Below are 21938 nucleotides of genomic sequence, written 5' to 3' on the forward strand. Positions count from 1 at the left end.
AAGCACAAGGAGGGGCAAAATGTGTCTCTAAATATTTCATTTTCTTCAAATAGCATACTAGACAGGCAAAAAGATAACAAGAATACTCTGCTAAATAACCACCATGGCCCCACATATTGTTAAATATTATAACCAGGGTTTAGAGATTGTTAGGGTGGAAAGAGGAAATATAGTTACAGGGGAGTAACTCCCCTTCATCATCCCACCAAGGCCATCAGCTTTAGTCAATTTTAATCCATCCCAATTTTCACACTTTTTCCAAAGTATCCATTAGCCAACACAAGTCTGGCTAATCAGCCATCCTGTGAGCCTCGTCATGTGGCCTAGAGGCTCTGTGGTCAGCAGGTGTCTGTAAGGGCTTGGCAAGCCTCCTTCTGTGGCCACATCTCTCCACAGGTTCCTGGAATCCAAACTGGAGCTTTCCCGAAGGCCAAGAAGGAAACTCTCAGGAAGACAAGCATTTTCTTCTTTAAAAGCCACATTAAGTAGCACAACAGATTAAGGTTTGCAGCTATTTTATTTACAAGTATACATTTAACACAATGAAATAAACACTGATGTATCAAGTCTAGTTTAGAGTAGTGTAACAATATGTATCATTTGGATGATTACATTATTTTAAACAACAAACTACAATGAAAAATTAATGCCGGTAAAATTCTTGGTCATAATATTATTAAGAAATACAATATATAAATTGAAAATATGATTGCTTAAAATTTGAAAATGGAAATGAATCCATTTGGACAGAGTCAGAGTTTAACATAATCTGAAAGGGATGGGGGGGGGGGCTTCTGACCCAAATGATATCTTTCAGGTTAACAGAAAAAAGAAGCATAGTTTATCTTAAAGGATAATGGGCAGTTTGCTTCTTCAGGTAGACTATATCCCCAATGTCCTCAGGTTTTGCAATACAATTACATCACTGAGCATGAAGACTTTCCTTGTGAAGCTGCCCCATCAATTTTTTCGGCCTCCAAAATTATCCTTCTAAAAACATCAACAGCAGTCTGAAAAAGAAAGAGACAATCAATTACAGTGTTTATCAGTTTTATAGTAGTAGCCTGTTAAATACCTTTACCATTGGCAGGACTGCAGAAGACTCAAGAGGTCATCATGGGGCACAAAGTGCTTCAGATAAGCCCCAGAACTTCAGGAATCGCAGACTGGGCACACCTGGTAACACCACACCCTCCCTTCTCCAACCTAACATCCCTCCATCACCATCTGGCTTGAGAATATCAGTTCTAACCTCATATCTATGTGATCGGACTCTTGTTGATGTATATTTTCTTTTATACATCGATCCTCATTTTCACCAGTCACCACAAGTCCAAGGATTCCTCATTTCCAGATTCTAACCACCATCTCCCACTCCACCTCACTAATCCCTTCCTTCCACTGTGCCCTCTGGGATTTCAGGGTCCAGTATCAGTGAAGTCTCTCTTCTCTTTTTTGTTCTAATGTCCCCAGAGAACACTGCTTTACTTGCAGCCCCTTCAAGAGGGTTTGTTTTCTCTCATGTCCCTGGTATATGGGACCTAAGGTAGGGTAGGTGTCTCCTTGCTTCTTATTATCCCTTTTGGACCCCTTCCCCTCCTCTTCACTTCCTAAAACTCCCAGCTATGAATCTTATGCCATGAGACTAATAAATATGAACTTCTATCTAGAAAAAATAGAAGATAGAAGATCCTGATTCCTCCTGGTGTACTATCGCTGTCTCCAACATTAATTTTGATCCACAAACTATCCTTCCAATATCCTGGCCTCTCAAATCCTTGACTACTTCTTCTCTAATAATCTGTACTTCTCTACCTCAGCATCTCACTCCCATAGTCAAACTCAACTAGTTCTTCACAACAAGGAGTCCTTATTATTTTGAGCAGGAAATCCTCCTTTCACTGAAGTATGTTTAGTATTGTCAGTCCTTGCCCTTTCAATGCCCACAGCACCCTGTAGTCTTGACGATCAAAAAATGCCCTATTTTTAAAAGCCCAACCACATGGGGGGAGGGGGCAGTGCCCAGATCTTGTCCTTATTAACCATCCCTCCTCCACCATCATCCCCATTTCTAGTATCCCACTATACTCTTCCTGGCTCACTTTCTCTCAATATTTGGAACTCAACAGTTTTCAGCCCTACAGGGACCTACAATTCACTAATCCTAAATTTTCCCTATCTCTTAATCATTTCATGTCCTCACCTTCCTCCTTGCCCAGCTTAGATTCTAATGTCCACCATTAGAGTCACTATGCTTAGACTGCCTTTTTTTTTTTTACCAACGGTCTGCCTCCACAGTGCACACTGAGGGAAAAGAGACACTGCTAATTAGCCTCACTTTACATTTAAGACTAAGAATCTAAAGTAAGCCCTTAGTGCTGCCCTGTAATCAAACTAACTTTCCATCTAGTCACTTTCCCAGATGATTATTTCATGCCTTCTCTTTTCTCCTATAATTCCTAAAACTTCTCCCCACCACCCTCACATGCAGCTGATAAAACCTGTTTTATGCTTCCCTGGGAAATGAGAAGCAGCATTCATAAGAGAACTCTACACACTCCCTCTACCAAATTGGCCCATCCATTTGATTCTGGGCTCATAAACACTCTGCCTTCTTTTCTGTGGGTATGAATGAGGTGTTCTGCATTCCTAGGTAATCTAAAGCCAACCTCACATTCCATCCCCTCTTGTCTCACAAAGGTCAATGGCCTCAGCAATTCTACCATCTTCTTTCTGCATTATCAATTTTCCTCCCCTTTCTCAAGATTATACAAACAAGTTATTTATTCCATCCTTTAAAAAATGCAAAAAATGTTTTGTAAAGATACATGCCAAACCCTTACGAAGAAAAAGGAATTATCCCTGGAATCTGGCTCTGTATAACCCTAGAACTATCCTTGATTATCTACGTGATCTGACTGTAAACGTGTATTCTCTTTTCTCAAACTGCTAAAATAAAGATGAAAATCTACCATCAGTAAATAAACCAGAACAGAAAATAATAGTCAAAGAGCAGTATTCTCATTAACCTGTGAACAATTTTTACTACTGTGAACTCTGTAATCAACATTGCTTAAACTCTGCATAGGACAGTTTATTTTAAAACACAGGATATTTGGTAAGTAATATAAATTACAAACAAGCTAAACTTAACAACTTTTATAAACCAAAAATTTGTATAATCCAACCAAATTTATATCTAATGACTTCACTACTGATACGTATGTGTATGTGTGGTTTGTGTTTCCATACTAAATGGACAAATGAATAGTAAGCATGATAGGCTACAAGTTAAGGGATTAGAATCACCTATGTCTCTTTTTAAGGGTCACTTAGGTAAGGGTTTAAAATCACTTGATTTCCCCCCATTTGATGGGGGGAAAATTCACTAGGATTAGGCTCACCTGATTATTTATAGTACATGTAAAGTAAGCAGTTGTATAACAAGAGACAGTAACATATACATGAGAGATACCTAAACATGACCTTTAGATATTGATCAGGACTGATGCTTCCCCACAATATCATCCAAAGACACCACTATATTTACCTAATTTTCGTACAAGAATCTCCTTGCCTGAAAGGATCCAATTTATGCGTAATAAGGTATTTATTGATATGGCAATAATGCTAGAGCAAACTAAGACAACTGTCAGTCAGGTCATTTGATCTTGGCTTAAGATGTTTAAGGCTACATACAGGATCTTTGCCTTTAAGATTTTTGATTTGCTAAATCCATCAAAACCTTAAACAATTATGGTAGTTGGAATTTTTTTTCATTTTAACTTTTCAAGTTTTCAGCACAATCCATCTTTTATCTGGGTATTCAAAAAGCAGTATATCGATTACACCACCACCTGGGCCGTGCTCTCTGGCTGCTGCCGCCACCTCTGGCCTTGCCTCCGGTACATATTAAAGATCCAAAACCATGACTGACTCTAAGTACTTTACAACCAATAAAAAAAGAGAAATCTTTGAATTAAAGGCTGCACTTAACAATGAAAAGAAAGAAAAGAGGAAGGAGGCTGTGAAGAAAGTGACTGCTGCTATGACCGTGGGGAAAGATGTTAGATCTCTCCAGATGTAGTGAACTGTATGCAGACTGACAACCTGGAACTCAAGAAGCTTGTGTATCTCTATTTGATGAATTATGCCAAGAACCAGCCAGACATGGCCATCATGGCTGTCAATAGCTTTGTGAAGGACTGTGAAGATCCCAATCCTTTGATTCGGGCCTTGGCCGTCAGAACCATGGGGTGCATCCAAGTGGACAAAATTACTGAATATCTTTGTGAGCCCCTCCGCAAATGCTTGAAGGATGAAGATCCCTATGTTCGGAAAACAGCAGCAGTCTGCGTGGCAAAGCTCCATGATATCAATGCCCAAATGGTGGAAGATCAGGGATTTCTGGATTCTCTGCGAGATCTCATAGCAGATTCAAATCCAATGGTGGTGGCTAATGCTGTAGCAGCGTTATCTGAAATCAGTGAGTCTCACCCAAATAGCAACTTACTGGATCTAAACTCGCAGAACATTAATAAGTTGCTGACACCCCTGAATGAGTGCACCAAATGGGGCCAGATTTTCATCCTGGACTGCCTGTCTAATTACAACCCTAAAGATAACTGGGAGGCTCAGAGCATCTGTGAGGGGGTAACTCCCCAGCTATCACATGCCAACTCAGCAGTGGTGCTATCAGCAGTAAAAGTCCTAATGAAATTTCTAGAATTGTTACCCGAGGACTCTGACTACTACAATATGCTGCTGAAGAAGTCAGCCTCTCCTCTTGTCACTTTGCTGTCTGGGGAGCCAGAGGTGCAATATGTCACCCTGAGGAACATCAACCTATTTGTCCAGAAAAGGCCTGAAATCTTGAAGCAGGAAATCAAAGTCTTCTTTGTGAAGTACAATGATCCCATCTATGTTAAACTAGAGAAGTTAGATATCATGATTTGCTTGGCATCCCAAGCCAACATTGCTCAGGTTCTGGCAGAACTGAAATAATATGCCACAGAGGTGGATGTTGACTTTGTTCGCAAAGCTGTGCGAGCCATTGGACGGTGTGCCATCAAGGTGGAGCAATCTGCAGAGCACTGCGTGAGCACACTGCTTGATCTCATCCACACAAAAGTAAATTATGTGGTCCAAGAGGCAACTGTTGTCATCAGAGACAACTTCCACAAATATCCCAACAAATATGAAAGTATCATTGCCACTCTTTGTGAGAACTTAGACTCACTGGATGAGCCAGATGCTCAAGCAGCTATGATTTGGATGGTGGGAGAATATGCTGAAAGGATTGACAATGCAGATGAGTTACTAGAGAGCTTCTTGGAAGGCTTTCATGATGAAAGCACCCAGGTGCAGCTTACTCTGCTTACTGCCATAGTGAAGCTGTTTCCCAAGAAACCATCAGAAACATAGGAGTTGGTCCAGCAGGTTTTAAGTTTGGCAACCCAGGGTTCTGATAACCCTGATCTTCGAGACAGGGGCTGTATTTATTGGCGCCTTCTCTCAACGGACCCTGTCACAGCCAAAGAAGTAGTCTTGTCTGAGAAGCCACTGATCTCTGAGGAGACAGATCTTATTGAGCCAACTCTGCTGGATGAGCTAATCTGCCACATTGGTTCTTTGGCCTCTGTGTACCACAAGCCTCCCAATGCTTTTGTGGAAGAAGTCATGGAATCCATCGCAAACACTTGCCAATTCATCATGGGAGCACTGATGCAGGTGACAGTCCTGTTGGCACCACCTCTGCAACCAACCTGGAACAGCCTCAAGTTATCCCCTCTCAAGGTGACCTTCTAGGGGACCTTTTGAACCTTGACCTTGGTCCTCCAGTCAATGTACCACAGGTATCCTCTATGCAGATGGGAGCAGTGGATCTCTTGGGAGGAGGACTAGATAGTCTGCTTGGCAGTGACCTTGGCGGGGGCATTGGAGGAAGTCCGGCAGTGGGACAGTCCTTCATCCCATCATCAGTGCCTGCAACCTTTGCTCCTTCACCTACTCCTGCTGTGGTCAGCAGTAGTCTGAATGACCTGTTTGAACTCTCCACAGGGATAGGCATGGCGCCTGGTGGATATGTGGCTCCTAAAGCTGTCTGGCTGCCTGCGGTAAAGGCTAAAGGCTTGGAGATTTCAGGAACATTCACTCACTGCCAAGGGCATATTTACATGGGAATGAACTTCACCAACAAAGCTTTGTAGCATATGACAGACTTTGCCATCCAGTTTAACAAGAACAGCTTTGGTGTCATCCCCAGCACTCCTCTGGCCATCCACACACCACTGATGCCAAACCAGAGCATTGATTTTTCCCTGCCTCTCAACACCTTGGGCCCAGTCATGAAGATGGACCTCTGAATAACCTGCAGGTGGCTGTGAAAAACAATATCGATGTCTTCTACTTCAGCTGTCTGATCCCACTCAATGTGCTTTTTGTAGAGGACGGCAAGATGGAACGCCAGGTCTTCCTCGCAACATGGAAAGATATTCCCGATGAAAATTAACTTCAGTTTCAGATTAAGGAATGTCATTTAAATGCTGACACTGTTTCCAGCAAATTGCAAAACAACAATGTTTATACTATTGCCAAGAGGAATGTGGAAGGGCAGGACATGCTGTACTAATCACTGAAGCTCACTAATGGCATTTGGATTTTGGCTGAGCTACGTATCCAGCCAGGAAACCCCAATGATATGCTGTTGCTGAAGTGTAGAGCTCCTGAAGTCTCTCAGTACATCTATCAGGTCTATGACAGCATTTTGAAAAACTAATAGACTGGTCCAGTGCCCTCTGGCCACCCTGTGATCGGTGCAAGCCAAGAACTCTTAACTGGAAGAAACTGTATTGATGTATAGAATCTGAACCCAAACACAATGAGGCCACCCACCAAGGTAGTGACTAGTCTAACCTGTGCTAACATTAGGGCACAACCTGTTGGATATTTTTAGCTTCCTGTGAACATTTGTTGTAACCACTGCTTCAATCACTTCCCACCTCCTGCCACCTGCTGCTGCTATATGTCCTTACTTGTGGGCTTCTCCATGCTGTGCCAATGACTGGCGTTTTCTACACCCGCTTATGAGTGTAGTCTGATGTTTTGTAATTGAGAGCTCATTTCAAAAGCAGAAAACAGAAAAAATATTAAAGCAAGGAGAAGTGTCATTGAAAAAAAAAAGCAGTATACCAGCTTTTAAAGAAAATTAAAAGATTAAAGAGCAAACTTACAGAACCATATTTAAAATTCTAAGCTATATAGTGAAGTACAACATAAACTAGACATAGAAAAGGCCTGCCATTCAGAGACGCAATAGTTTAACAACACTCCTTAAACAAACCATTACAGGTTTCTCTCAAAGATAAACTAACCTGAGGCAATATACCTTACTAAGCAATCCCTTTTAATTACATAAAGGTAGGGTTCATAAGGTATCTATGCTTGCAAGGAATAAAAAAAATAACCACCACACGATCACAGAACAGTAACGTATGTATACACTACACAGGAGTCACATGAAAATTACGAATATTGAAACACTGCTGGTGATGCTTATTTCATTATGATGTCAAATAGAGTAATTTAATTGCCTTAGGATCCTTGGGTTTTTACCAAAGAGAAACAAACAGGGTGATGTTAGCAAACAGAACCCAAAGATGGCTTGGGCAACACTTGACCACACTCCTCCAACCTAAATTTTTATTATGAAATTTTTAAGCATACAGAAAAATGGAAACAATTGTACAACCACCACCTATACCCACTATCTGAATTCAACAACTCTTAATATCTTTGCCATATGTGCTTGCCTGATCTATCCATCTACCTATGTATTCATCCATCCATCCATTCCATCTGGAATTTAAGTTACAGACATCATTAGACTTGACTTCTAAATACTCTGGTTTGCACTTCCTAAGAAAATTAACACTTTTTCCCCTAAACCATGGTGTAAAGGAAGGAGAACTAGATTTGGGTTTAGAGTTTAGTCCTAGTTCTTACACCAAATAAACCATAGTATCATCTAACTTCTTTGGGTCTTAATTCCTTCACCTGTAAAATGAGATGGTTTGACTAGATGATCTTAACGATAAGGTAAGCACCCAACAAATGTTTGATTTAATTCAATTAAAAATCACAGGACTCTCTTACTACCTGAATTCTTGTTATCTGAGTTCTTCATTATCTGAACTCAGGAAATGAGTTCATTCAGAATAATCCCTTTTATCTGAAACTTGGGAAACAATTACAAAGATTTAATAGCCCTCACTGTCTGAACACAGGAACCAAATATATTTGAATATCAAGAGATACCTGGGTTGACTGAGAACTTATTAAATGTGAAATCACTGTGGTTGAGTATTATGGAGAATATAAAAATAAATGATGCTGTCACAGATCTCAGAATGAATTAAGGGAGATGGGAGAGAAGAAACTACAATTAATTTTAGCTAGATGAATCAAGAAAGGGTCAGTGAGAAGGTGAAATTTACGAAGACCCTCCAGGGCTAGGGATTTTATTGATGAGTAAGAGCAGCAAAGCAATGGAAGGAGGGCCAGGCCAACTATATGCTGACTATCCTACTGAGCTGTCATTCACTCTTGCTGAACTGGTAGTTTCCTTATAGAAATGAAACCAATTAATATTACCTGAAGATCAAACAAGATAACACGCTAAAAATACTTTAAAAACTATAAAACACCATATGATTTTAAGTAGAGAAAGGTTATTTTAAGCCAGAGAAAAGCATGAGTAAAGATAAGGCATTAAAGTACCCCTTGTGTTTAAGGAAATGGGAGTGGTTTGGTGTGTCTGAAAAGTACAGGATGTAGTGAGAGAAGAAACTAGAAAAGTACAACTCACATTGCACTCAATATCATGCTAAGAGTTTAAAGCCTTGTTCTACAGGCAATGAGAAACCCATTGATAGTTTCAGAATAGACAGTGACAATCTGACATGTAGCTTTAGAAAGTTAATGGCAGCAAAGGGAAAGATATTGTGAGAAAAAGGAGGCAGGAGACAAGCTGGACATGCCAGGTCTGGGCAAGAGAACATGAGTCTAAACTTAACGCAATGGAAGAAAAGGGGAAAAATGAGCTATGTGAAACCCTCTCAAATAGAATTTACATTGTTCCCAGGACATGCCTGTTGAGGAACATCTGCAAGGTTTAAATTGGTATTAAATGCCTATAAAACAGTTATTTTCTATGTTGAAAACAACACATACATCTGACTTCATTTCATCCTACAGAAAAGGGGAGAGGGAACAGGAAAGGGAATGTGGTTACAAAATTATTGCCAAACTGATTTAAAATAATGTTTTTCTTTTTTTTATGTCAGCACTTATTTCTGTACCAGCCTTTAATCTATAAAACAAAAATAATATATTCACAAATTTTAGTATTTCCTTTCCTATTTAACTTCTGTTCATTCTACAAATATTTTAGATTCTAAAGTAAAATACTGAGTGAATTTATGAAAATATGAATAGTATCTTTCTACAGCAGTCCCCAAAATTGGTAGAAGGATAAAAACTAAATAGGAAAACAAACAAAAACTACATAGGAGTGGTAAAGGAGGTAAAATGGCAAATAAGAGGAACAAATGACTGCAACTGATGGAGATGCAGTGCAAAATTAATTCTTAAAATTTGTACCTGATTTTCTTTAGCAGAAGATTCCAAAAAAGCTGCATTCCAAGATTCTGCTAAAGCTTTACCTTCTTCATAACTGATCACCCTAAAGGAAAAAGAAAATTCTAATTTAAGTAATTTGCTTTTCATTATATTAACATCTATAATTGATTTATGAACCAAGCTACACTTTTATCAATTTATCATTGTAAGATAAAACCATGTTCTGCTCAATATTATCATCAAGTATATAACACAGGGGAGCATTTTAATTACAGCTGGGTTGGGGAAGAGTGTAAGATAATGCCTTATATGCTTAATCATGCTCCCAGCAAGCTGTTAAAATGCAGAGAACAAGAATTTATTATCCAGTACTCCAATGTTACTAACAATCTACTTTTATCTTTAGGTGTTAAGCACCTAAAGATGGCAGAAATTCTATCAGTGCAATTCTACTGTGCATAGGCTGCAGAGAATTCAGTCAGCAAATGTTTTTTCCTCTCTAGACACCAAGCTCCAGGGGAATGGGGTCCTTATCTCCCCTGTTTATCACTGTAATCCCAGCCTCTGGCACTCAACAAAAAAACTGTTGAATAAATGAATTCTACCTTTGTCTTTACAGATTTTGCTTTATGCAAAATGGGAGAATAACCTACAGATAATTTTCTATAAAGTTTTACTTTCTTTTCTAGATGAAACATTTTCAAATTATGAGAGACTTACACTGCTTCTGTTATAAGTCTGGACAGAGACAGAAACACAGATATGCCGCAGCCAAAACACATTCTTGCCACAAGAACAACAATTAAAAATGGAACTTCAGTGACTAAATCATCTTATACTTGATTTTATATCAATATTTATGTAAAGCTACATACCTTTCCATATGTAAGTCTTTCTTATTCCCAACCAACATAATAGGTATTCTATTAATATAAAAAAAAAGTCAAAATACACTGGTCAGGGCTGGATTTTATTCTTAAGAAGATACTATAATGAATATGTCTAGCAAAACAAATAAAAAAAATATTACTACTTACTGAACTTTCCCCACCATATCCAACAACTTGCCATGGATAACTTTAATCACTTCAAAACTAGAAAAACAAAGTATGAAAGAACAACATCTAATTTTAGTACTGAAGCACTCTTATTTTAAAAACTTTTTTAAAAAGTATGCTATGTAATGTTTACAGTGAAAAAAAAGTCATATATTTACCATTTTAATATAAAATAAGCTGAACACAAGGAATTCCTTTATTTTTTCCCTACCAATATTTTTCACATGTGTATATGACATTTAGTAATCCTTATTAAAAATACTCAAAGTGAAATAGGTGAGCTATTTAAATAGTAAAGTCTAACAAAGGGCAGACATACCACAGAAGCACAAATTTTAGTCTGCAAACTCATCCAGTAAAGAACAAACTGTTTGAATAAAAATGTATGAAACTTTCCTTAGAAAAAGTCTCCCCCCAACCCAATTTAAGAAATTTTAAGTGCACAATAAAGAATAAACAAAATGGCCTATATGGATGATTTAAATATGTAAAAATATGGAATATTTTATTTTTCATGAGGACAAGCCAGTTTTATTGATATAGCTTCAGCATCTAGAAGAGTTCTAGACATATAAGTGTTCAAACATTTGATCAAATTTCTAAAAAGACATCTGACAAGAATTACAATTTAAACCTACTTTAGAATTAAAGGTAATGAGATTATTCCCCTGGAAATTCTGTACTGATCAAAGCAGAGGAAAGCCAAACGCAAACCTGTACTATATCTTTGTCTCTTCACGTCAAATAAGCAAAAGAAAGCTACTATTTTATTCGACACACAACCAAATTAAATCCTTGGCTAATCACAAAAACTGGTATCCTCAACCTCAGATGGGTTCATTCAATACCATCAGACAATCCTGCTACTTTCCCTCCATAAACAGAATTTCCCAGTCTCCTCAAAACTTATGACTTGTGCTGTTTCCCACCTCTCACTCTTGACAGCAGTGAGAGACCACCTCTACTTTACCAATTACTTCTCCACTCATCCTCTCCTTATTTCCTCCAATTTCACCTGAGGTATCCCTTTCTCTTATCCAAAATGTCAATTCCTAAAAAGTATGCCCCCTCTCTTCTGTATTTTCAACCTCTAATAGTTCCTTTCTTCCAGCATTGAAACATGCCTTTGAAAGCAAAAACCACCACACCACATCCCACCCCCCCATCTCCCTGACCTCATAGCCACCTCTTGGCCAATCTGTTTCTCCGTCCTCTCACTGCCAAACTTTCTGACTCACTGCCCTCATTTCCTCACCTCCCAACTCCTCTATCCATCTAAGCTGGTCTCTGTTCCCATCATACCAATAAAACTGCTCTTGCTAAGGTGACCAATAAATGACTGCTATGCTCTAAATCTGACAATTTTTCAGACCTCATTTTAAAGCTGACATTTTATTAGCTTTCAACACACTTGACCATGTTCATTTTTGAAACATACTCTTTCCTCCTTTGGCTTTTAGGATACTACATTCTACTGGATCCTTCCTCAGTATTCTCGTTAGTTCACGCTCCTCTTTCAACCCTTCAATGTTAAGCGTTCTTTAAGATTTGGTCCTAGGTTTTTTCCTCACTCATTCCCATGGCTTCCATTTCTATCCATACACGAAGGTCTCCCTCAGTTATATCAAGCCCACGCATTCTCCTGCCTATGACCTTTCCCTATTTGGATCTCAAAATCAGCAGGTCCAAAGAGAACTCATTATTTCCCCCTCCACTAAACCTAGTCCTCTTCCAATGTTCGCCATCTCAATAAATGATGATCACCATTAAGCAAAGAAACCCAAGTGTCATCTTTGACATCTACTTTCCTTTATCTCCTACATTCAAGCAATCATTAAGTGGAAATACTTCTCAAAGCTGTCTACATCTAGGTATCTTTCCTTGTCCAAACTACCATGGAATCTTGCTATAACAGTTTTATCACAGTCACTCACATCTCCTTTCAATCCATTCTCCACTGTGAAGGCCTGGATCCAAGAGCCTTACCATGGCCTAGATCACTGCTGATCAAAATGGCTAATGCAAATGAAGCACCAAATTTTGAATTTTATTTAATTTTAATGAACTTAAATATAAAAACTGGTAACTCAATTATTGGAAAAATTTTAAGTTTATCTGGAACAACTTGATTATATATGCATCTACTTCTTCAATTTTAAGTTTTATCAACTCTAAATACAGATAAGTATTTCTGAAGAAAATTTAGAGCAGGAAAACGATAAAGTACACACTGGATTTTGAAGACTTCAGGGAAAAAAAAATGAAACCTACCTCTAATAGTTTTTTTAATATTGCTTACATGTTAAAATGATATTTTAGATATGCTGGGTTAAGTAAAGTTGTTGAAATTAATTTTACCTGTTTCTTTTTACCTTTTTAATGTGGCTACCAAAAAATTAAAAATTACCTATGTGACTTGTATTGTATTTCTATTGGATAGTGCTAATCTAAACAATCTCTTTGTGACCTGGCTCCAGGTGTATCTCAAACCACTGCTCCTTGTTAGCTACCTTTCAGCCATACCAGCCTTCTTCCAATTTCTGTAACTCATCATGTTCCTCCAAAATTTATTGGCTTTTTAGCATATATTGATCCCTCATTAACCCATTTCTCCAACCTAAAACCCTATTCCAACCTCCTCAGCCTAGTTGATCCTAGCTATGTGGCCTTCAGGTCTTGGCTTAAAAATCACTTTTTTATAAGGAAATCCTCCATGAACCCCCTACCCTTCCAAGACAAGACTAGGTCTATTGTAAGATCTCATAATCCTCACTTTCATAGGAATAATAAATTATTCAATAACTTAATGTCTATCTTCCTCAATAGGCTTTAAGTTCTAGGAGATCAGGAGAGGATCTGGAACTCTATGCTCCCAGCAAGACCTCCTATATCTCACCAAACATAGTTTGGCCACCACTATCTATAATCAAGATAAATCTCATCATACTTTTCCCTTCATATCTATTCAAGTCAGTCACCCCACAGCCCAGGCAGGACTGCCAGATCATTTTAACTTGATCTCTATATTGCTTTGTATACATCACCTTCTCCACCCCAGCTCACACTACCCCCCCCCCCCCGTCTCCTGAAACCCCGTCACTGGGCCCTCTATAACTCACAATCACTGGTAAGAATTCCTAAATATATCCTCAGCCTCTTCAATGCTTGCTCTCTTCACTTCCTTTAACTACCTAAAACTTGGCTCTCCTCTGAGGACTCTCTCAAGTTAGGGATATCTCCCGCACCCCTCACTCACTGGGCCCAGTGGTGGGATCAAGTGTCTTCTCTGGTTCTCACTGTTACTTCTAAAGCCATTTGCAATGTTCCCTCCATTCCCTCCTTCATGCAGTTTTTAATCTCACCTACCAGACTATGCATCCATTAGCTTTTTTTTACCGCATTCATTTACTGGCACCAGGCTATGTTTCTTCATTCTTTCGAGTACTCCTAGCTTTTGGCTAAAGAAACTGAAATGGGAATCATAGTTTATGCATTATTGGTGCAGTCGATAAAAGAATGAGGGATAGAACATCAATGAGTACATGCACACTCAAAGATGATCTTGGCCCTATTTCAGAAGATCAGTGGCAATGTGTATTTATGGTCTAAAATAAAACATTAGAGATTCATACCACTTTTTTGATTCTTTTCATTAGCCACTATTTTCAAGTAACTATGCTGACCGACTCCAATAAAAGAAGTTTTCTATATCAACATATCTAAGTAATTTATACTGAACAAATCGAAGGCTTCGCAAAGTCGTGACTTGCCCAAAGTTACAGACTGTTAGTAGGGATAAACAAGACCCCAATCTCCCATCTCTCAATCTGGGTTCTTTCTCCATTTCTAGAAATGATGAAATTTGATGTGCTTTTTGCTGTATATTTAGTCAGAACAACAACCCTACAGGGGCTTTATCATACAAAGGAATAATCTGAGACTTATGTTTCATTTCACAAAACAATGAACAATGGTTATAGTTTAGGTGAAGGCTAAATTCAACCAAAAAGATTAGATAGTTCTGATCAAAAACTGAGCTTACATTCAGAAAGTTTCACTAACATATTTTTCAGTTATTTGTAAATATTTGTCTATAGGTTTCTAAAAAACAAAAAAATGCCATTCCTCCCTTACTTCCTCATGTTTGAGATTTACTGAGAAAGCCCATTAAACTATGAGCTATAAAGATGAAAGGCATCATTTAAAACCAAAACAAAACACCCTACTATTTTACTAAGAAGAAATAGGGTCAGAATTTGCCTAAGGGAGCACTGAGGTAACAAAGCAAACTTTCTGTCTCTCTGCTATGCTATTAGGCCACAGTGACCCAAATATATGAAGTCCTTGGTGCAAGCAAGTTTTTGTATTTTTAAATCTAGCCTAATATATATTTCAATTTTCCCAGTGACAAATCCCATGTTTTCAACTTCATTCTTGAATGTCATCTAATCTGTGCCCATAGAAAAAGAGAGATTAAAAAAAGGGATAAATATCTCAGAGTATTAATTCCTAAGGTAACTAATATTTTATAACAATCACACAGAATATACTCACAAAAACAAAACAGTCTTTGAATAAGCAGTTTGTCAAATAAATTTGTGAAATAATGGAAACTCAAAAACTCATCTGATCTTACAACATTCACTAGATATTGGTATGTTAAAAATCTGTTCCTGTCAAGGAATTACATGGCAGACATTTTAATTGACTATCTTAGAATTTACTGAGAAAATAAGGGTTGAACATGAATTGTGTCTGCAATAAATTTTAAAAATATAATCAAAATTAAGAAAATATTTGTAGCTAATATAAGAAAAAGGCCTAAGAATTTTACTATTTAAAGTGCTCCTGCAAGTCAATAAAACTATGTTCCAAAACAAACAGGCAGATAGATTTATGCATAAAATTGAAGTATTATTTTTACTGACAAAAACATAAATGGCATTAGATAGGTATCCTTCTATTGTTGAACATGGAATATTTTATATTACATGGTAATAAAAATATATAACAACATTCCGAGGACAACTGTGTTAAAACTATTTGTGCAGAATAAAAAGAAGACCAGAAAGAAATACACCAAGATAGAAATACACCAAGATACTGACAGTATCTATATTTGGGTAAGTAAGTAGATCAAGAGTGATTTCTCAATACCACTGTTTTCTATTTTTCACATTTTCCCAATTGGTTCTGGAACTCAGTTCTGATTCAGACATAAGCTTTCTCAGGAGCTGGCAGTATGGGATTTGTTTATAAGAATGAACATTTTGTAGCTAGACATCAAAATCTATGCTTCCCTGATACGAATAAAAAGGTTAAATAAAACATTAATAGCAAAGCAGATTGCAGGGGATGTATACTGGTGAAGAGATATGCATTTCCAATATGGTTGTCACTATCCACATGGCTAATGAACATCTGGAGTGTGGTTAGTGTGACTGAGAAAATAAATTTTTAATTTTATTAATTTCAGCTAATTTAAATTTAAATAGCCACATGTGGATAGTGACTACCATTTTGGGCAGTGTAGATATAAAACAGTTCCATCATCACAGTAAGTTCTACTGGACAGCACTGGCCTTGACTGTAGAATCAGAGACTCATATGTAGCCATATACTGTCTGTACAATCCTGAGCAAGCTACTTCTTTGTGACTCAGTTTCTTTCTATTTGCATAGTAAATAAGAGTATAACCTAACAAAGGATTGTTTAAGGAATCATTAAATGAAATAATATAATTATGTATGTAGAGAGAGAAGCAAACATCCCAGCATGTCACAAACACTCAATGTCAGTCACAAAATTTCCTTCCACTGGCACTACTATTTTCATGAATTCTGTGAAGATACAAACTGTTGCTCAGTATTTAGAGCTCTGAAACTATTCTAGTCACAGACTACCTACATTCTCAATTCCTCCTTTTTACCACATATGCCATGCCCTGAAAACAGGAAGATAATATATGAAAAATACATGGATAGAGGAACCAAAATCCATTCTCGCTAACAAAAACAGTAGCCCCATTTTTATGTAGTAAAGAGAGGATGCTATTACTTATAAAATCAAAGGTATAGCATTCAACAAACTGGAACCCCCAAATTTTATTAGAAATAGAATACTATTTAGAAATTGTATATAAAATAAAATTAGAAAATAGAAATAGAATGTGGAATATCTATTCCATATTAAAATTGTGAAAACACACAAAAACTAAAATCAATTAATATTATCATTTTAATTAGCAGAATTTATTAGTTCAGAATTATACTCAATAATTATCTATGCAGATTGACATAACAAATAGTTTAATATTCCATCAGTGTAACAGAACATCTATCTAGACAATTTTTTTCTTAACAAGCCATTTGCTCCACAAGACAATTACCAAAAAAATGTTTTGCCTAATAATTAAGTTTAACTGCTAGTACTACTAATTTAAGCATAATCCTTTCAAAGGATTAATGTTATCAATGTGTAGCAAACTCAAGCAAGCATGAGGAGTGATTATTACCTTTTGATTGAAGTAACAGAGTACACAAGAATATAACCATTAATATCTATGGAGTATGTCTGAGGAAAGATGGAATATTCATCCTGTGGAAGAAAAAAAATTACGTTTGAGTAAAATCTTCATACAGAGTAACAATCTTTACCTAAGGTTTCTCACATGTCAAAGAAATCACACATAAAATGGATTACAATATTATTCTTGAAACATAGCCTACACATTGAAGATTTAAGACTGTTTTGAGGGTGATCATGTACTCTCAGACATTATTCAAAAATGACTCTGGCTGACCGAGGACATTTTAGTGGGATGGCTGATGAGTTCTCTAATTCCTGTGAGAAAAGAATAGAAGGAACAAAAAGATGATTGGTTCAATGATGATCTATCAAGGAAAAAGGTTTACCATGCTTCTTTTATGGCAGGAAGTCCAGAATCCCTTAGATCTTGCAAGAAACTTGTAAGTCCCATTGGTTTATTCCATAAATCTTCATTTTCATATTTGAAGTTGTCATATTACACTTAGCCTATTTTGCAAGTAACTCCATTTCTGTGCATTTCAATTACTTTGGCCTAAGTATGTGTGTCTATAATAGCATTTTTTTGTTTGTTTGTTTGTTTTTAATCTTTGGGTCAGGGTCATTTGTGGTATACAATCAGCATGTGAAAGAAGAAGAGGAGAGGACAGAAAAGAATCAAAACACCAGACTAAATCAGGTACCCCGACTTTTGAATTTTATGTAAAGTTCCAGAACATTGTGGGGATCAAAAGTTATTTACTGAGCTACTTTAGATTTTAAAAGAAAGGTACATAATATGCCACCATGTATTAGCCCTCAGTTTTAAAAAGCAACTTTAAGAAACTCTGTTTAAGATACAGAATCATTAAAGCATATAAAAAAGTTCCAATTTCAATAGTTTTCATTAGCACGTGCCACTATCTGGGTACAAACATTTCATTCGCAGCTGAAATATAACTGTCAATACACCATATCCCCAAACACTATTATAGAAAAATTAAGTCAAACCACTATTACATCAAGCAGCTATCTCTGTTAACTTTGCAATTCTATAGTATGGTTACAACTAATGTTCACAGAGACCCTGAATTACCATGATATAGTAGTGTCTTTCAAAAATCAAAGAGAAATTAAGTTTCAATATCAATTCTTTGGTATCAGTAACAGTCAATCAGAAAACAGCATTTCTACATCACAGAGATTACCATACATGTCAAAGGTTGAAACCTTTGCTTTTTTACTAAAAGTTCATTAAGTTGAACTCATTTTAGTGTTGATGTTTGAAAAAAATTGTAGGGGATATTCAGTAACGCAGATCTTTCTACACAGATTAAAAACAAAATCCCAAATTATTTTATTCACCAGCCCAGCTAGAATAGGTCCAAAATTCTGAAGTTCAAATTACCTTTCCCTTAAAGGGAAGATGCAGTAATAAAATAGGTCCAAAGTTCTAAAGTTCAAATTACCTTTCCCTTAAAGGGAAGATGCGGTAATGAAGAAAATGACAACCATATTTAAGAAGTAGTGTGCAAAAACCAACCAGTTAGAAGATAGTGGCAGGGAGGGTAGGGGGTAAGATGGGGGGAGGACAACCCCCTCCCTATCTGCAACAGCAACAAGAAAAGATAAAACTCCTAGGAATAAACTTAAGAAAATAAAACTTGATTCATATGAATAAAATCTTTAAAATATTCCCAAGGCTTAAATGAAAGTGTGTCAGTAGGAATACGGAGAATCAAAAGGATATCCAGGTTAATCCTAAATTAATATATACATTACAACATGATCCTATTAAAAAGTATTCTTTCTAAGAAAGTATAGCAATTGGTGAGGGCTGGGGGGTGGGGGTGGAATCCATGAAGCCACAGTAATTTAAATAGTGTGGTACTGGCTCATTTTTGGAAATATGGATAATCGAAAAAGACCCAAATACCTATTGGAATTAGATAAATGATAATACTGGCATTTTGAATTAATAAGGATAAACAGCTATTCAATACACTGTATAAAGGCACATTCAGAACCACCTGGGGGGAAATACTAAGCTGATTCTCTAAATCACAATTTGAGCAAGAATGTATTCCAGAGGAATCAAAGATTTAAAGATGAAAATTGAATCTATGTGTACAACAGATGGGAGAAGTTTTTAAAAAACAATCTCAGTTTAAAAAATAAAGAAGAATGATAAATCCAACCATATAAAACATAAAATTTCTTCATGGCTAAAAAGCTTCTCAAACCAACAAAAAACATAAACAAAAAACAAACTGAAAAGAACAAAACAAAACTTGTAGCTCAGATCACATACAGAATGGTAATTTTCTTCACATTTTAAGGGTCTCTCAAATCAAAAAGCAAAACCAACAACCCAATAGAAAAAAGGGGCAAAGTACATGGGTAGAGAGGATAATTCATAGAAAAGGAAATACAAATGTTTCCAAACATAAGAAAATGCAAACTCCCTCACAATAAGAAAAAATGTGTATTAAAATTATAATGAGACTTTTTTCACCTATCAGATTGGCAAATATCAAAAAGATCTGGTTAACACATTGTGTTGGTGAGAGTATGGAGAAATAGGCACTTTCATTTATTGCTGGAGAATGTAAACTGTAACTGGATGATTTAGTAATCTCGGTAATTTTTCTTCCACTTACACCCATGTATAAAATAACACGATATTCAGTGCAGCACTGTTGATGGCAGCAAGACTAGAAACAATCTAATTGTTGGTCAACAGTTACATTATAATATATTTAATCAACGGGACATTATGCAGCTAAGGGGGAAAAGGAGACCGTATGTATTATTATGGAATAATTTCCAAGATAATATTACTTTCTGTGTAAAAAAGAAAAAAAATTAAAACTGTATTTGCATAGTCACATATAAAGTATCTTGGAAGCATATATTAGAAATGCTAACAGGGGTTGCTGGGTGGGAGCGGGGCTAGATAACTAGAGCAGGAAAGACAATTTTTACTGTTCATCTTTTTGTGCTATTTCATTTTTATATCATATGCATTTATTTTTATTTAATGAAAAATGTTTTTATTTTTATTTTTTTTTATGGTTCTGCAAACTAGTTTTTTTAATTTAACAAATGCACCATAAACATTTTTTCCATGCAATGGATGAAAATCTCCTACTGAAACAGACTGCTGCAGTTGGGTCAAAAGACTGCTGGTAATTGGGAGGGACACCTAAGGCAAAGTATCAACATAAGGTTAAACCGCAGAGCCTAGCAAATGCTTTCCAGGGAAATGCAAGGAATAAGAAAGCAGAGTTGGCAATGATCTAATCAGTTAAAGTGAAGCCCAAAAGCACTACACATAAGGAATATCTTCAAAGCCCCTTTGTGGGGCCCTACAGCTACCCCTGAGCTCCCATGGGCCCCTTGGGTGGAAAGGGTTCTGTAAACTTGTTTGCATCCACAAAAATCCCCCCAATTTCTGTTTGGTTTTTTTCACCTCATCCTCCATCCTAGCCATCTCATCAAATTCTCTTATCTCTTCATTGCTAAAATGCGTATCATGTATGGCCTCCTTATATTCCTTGAGGTACTCAGCCAGCCCTTTATTTGTTTTTCGTTTTGCTTTTCTGGGTACATCATCCTCAGCTGGGCACTTTCCTACAGCCCGTTTTACTCTCTGGAGTTCCTTCTTTTGGCTTTCCCGCCTTCTCTGGATTTTCCTTGTCATTTAGCATTTCCTTATCTTCTCTCTTTTTCCTATTTTCTGTCTTTCCCTCATTTTCTAATATTTCCTTGTTTTAGAGTACAAGCTATTTCTGGCTTTCCCTCATCCTGTGGCTGTTCCTCGTTTTTCATCTTTCCTTGTTTTTCAGGCTTTATTTCATTTTCATTGTAGAGTTTTTCCATGTTGAGATTTCCCCTCCTTGACCTGTCCTGCAAAGATTCTGAGCAAGTTTCTATTCTTTTTCTAACCTCGAAGAGTGTCAGAAACAACAGATGCACAGGCCTGAAAGAACCTGAAGCAACAACGAGGAGCCCAGGGACGCCGGCGGACAGCGCTCAGGCCCACCGCAGGAAGGGCGAGCTTGAGGACTGGAGCCTACTTCGCAGCCAGGGACGTCACGTCGAAAAATATGTTTTTAAAAGTCAGTGTGGAGTAGGAGGCAGAATACAGGATGGGAAATTTGATAATAAAACTGTCATACACTTAGATCTTATTCACAATAGTGAGTTCACTTAAATCATTACTACAGAGTAGGCTACATCTTTTTTTTGCTAGCTCACATTCTTATCCACAAATTCATTTAAGGGTATACACTCTCACCTCAAAATTAAGCAAATACAAAATATTTCATACAAACTAAAAATAAACTTGTATTTTAGCTCTGTTCATCATCATTCCTATATTTACATGTATGTACTAATATAAAACACTACATAAATAGTACTTGCTATCATGTACTGTTACACCACAATTTATTATGCACAATTTTGCTCAGAAAATGTACACTCTAGTGAACAAATTTACTATAGGTTACTTTTAGATTAAAAGATTTGCTCCTTAATCAACTTATCCCTATTGCCATCATTCTTAACTCAGAACTAGCCCTATCTATATAAAGTCAATTTAAAAAAATAGCTCTTAGGTAATTTGGGAGTTCCTCAGAAAGCTAAGTATAGAACTACCATATGACCCCACAGGCCCACTACTAGGTATATATCCAAAAGAATTGAAAGCAG

The 21938-nt window shown here is 36.9% G+C and overlaps 1 protein-coding gene and 2 pseudogenes across 1 annotated transcript in view; 1 reads left to right on the forward strand and 2 right to left on the reverse strand.

Annotated features, from left to right (window-relative positions):
• Window positions 1-498: 498 nt before the first annotated feature.
• Window positions 499-21938, reverse strand: part of RHEB (Ras homolog, mTORC1 binding) — a 76088-nt gene continuing 54648 nt past the window's right edge. Inside the window, exons 4-8 of the mRNA XM_037835778.1 lie at window positions 17212-17294; window positions 10677-10733; window positions 10515-10562; window positions 9661-9742; window positions 499-1010 (exon numbers count right to left, since the gene is read on the reverse strand). Coding sequence (XP_037691706.1) covers window positions 918-1010; window positions 9661-9742; window positions 10515-10562; window positions 10677-10733; window positions 17212-17294 — 363 coding nt within the window. The 3' untranslated portion in view covers window positions 499-917. The remainder of the gene's footprint in view (window positions 1011-9660; window positions 9743-10514; window positions 10563-10676; window positions 10734-17211; window positions 17295-21938) is intronic.
• On the forward strand, window positions 3929-6778 carry LOC119533896 (annotated as a pseudogene).
• LOC119533898 lies at window positions 17319-21891 on the reverse strand (annotated as a pseudogene).

Source organism: Choloepus didactylus, chromosome 5 (genome assembly GCF_015220235.1).
Source record: "Choloepus didactylus isolate mChoDid1 chromosome 5, mChoDid1.pri, whole genome shotgun sequence".
NCBI classification, from domain to species: Eukaryota; Metazoa; Chordata; class Mammalia; order Pilosa; family Megalonychidae; genus Choloepus; species Choloepus didactylus.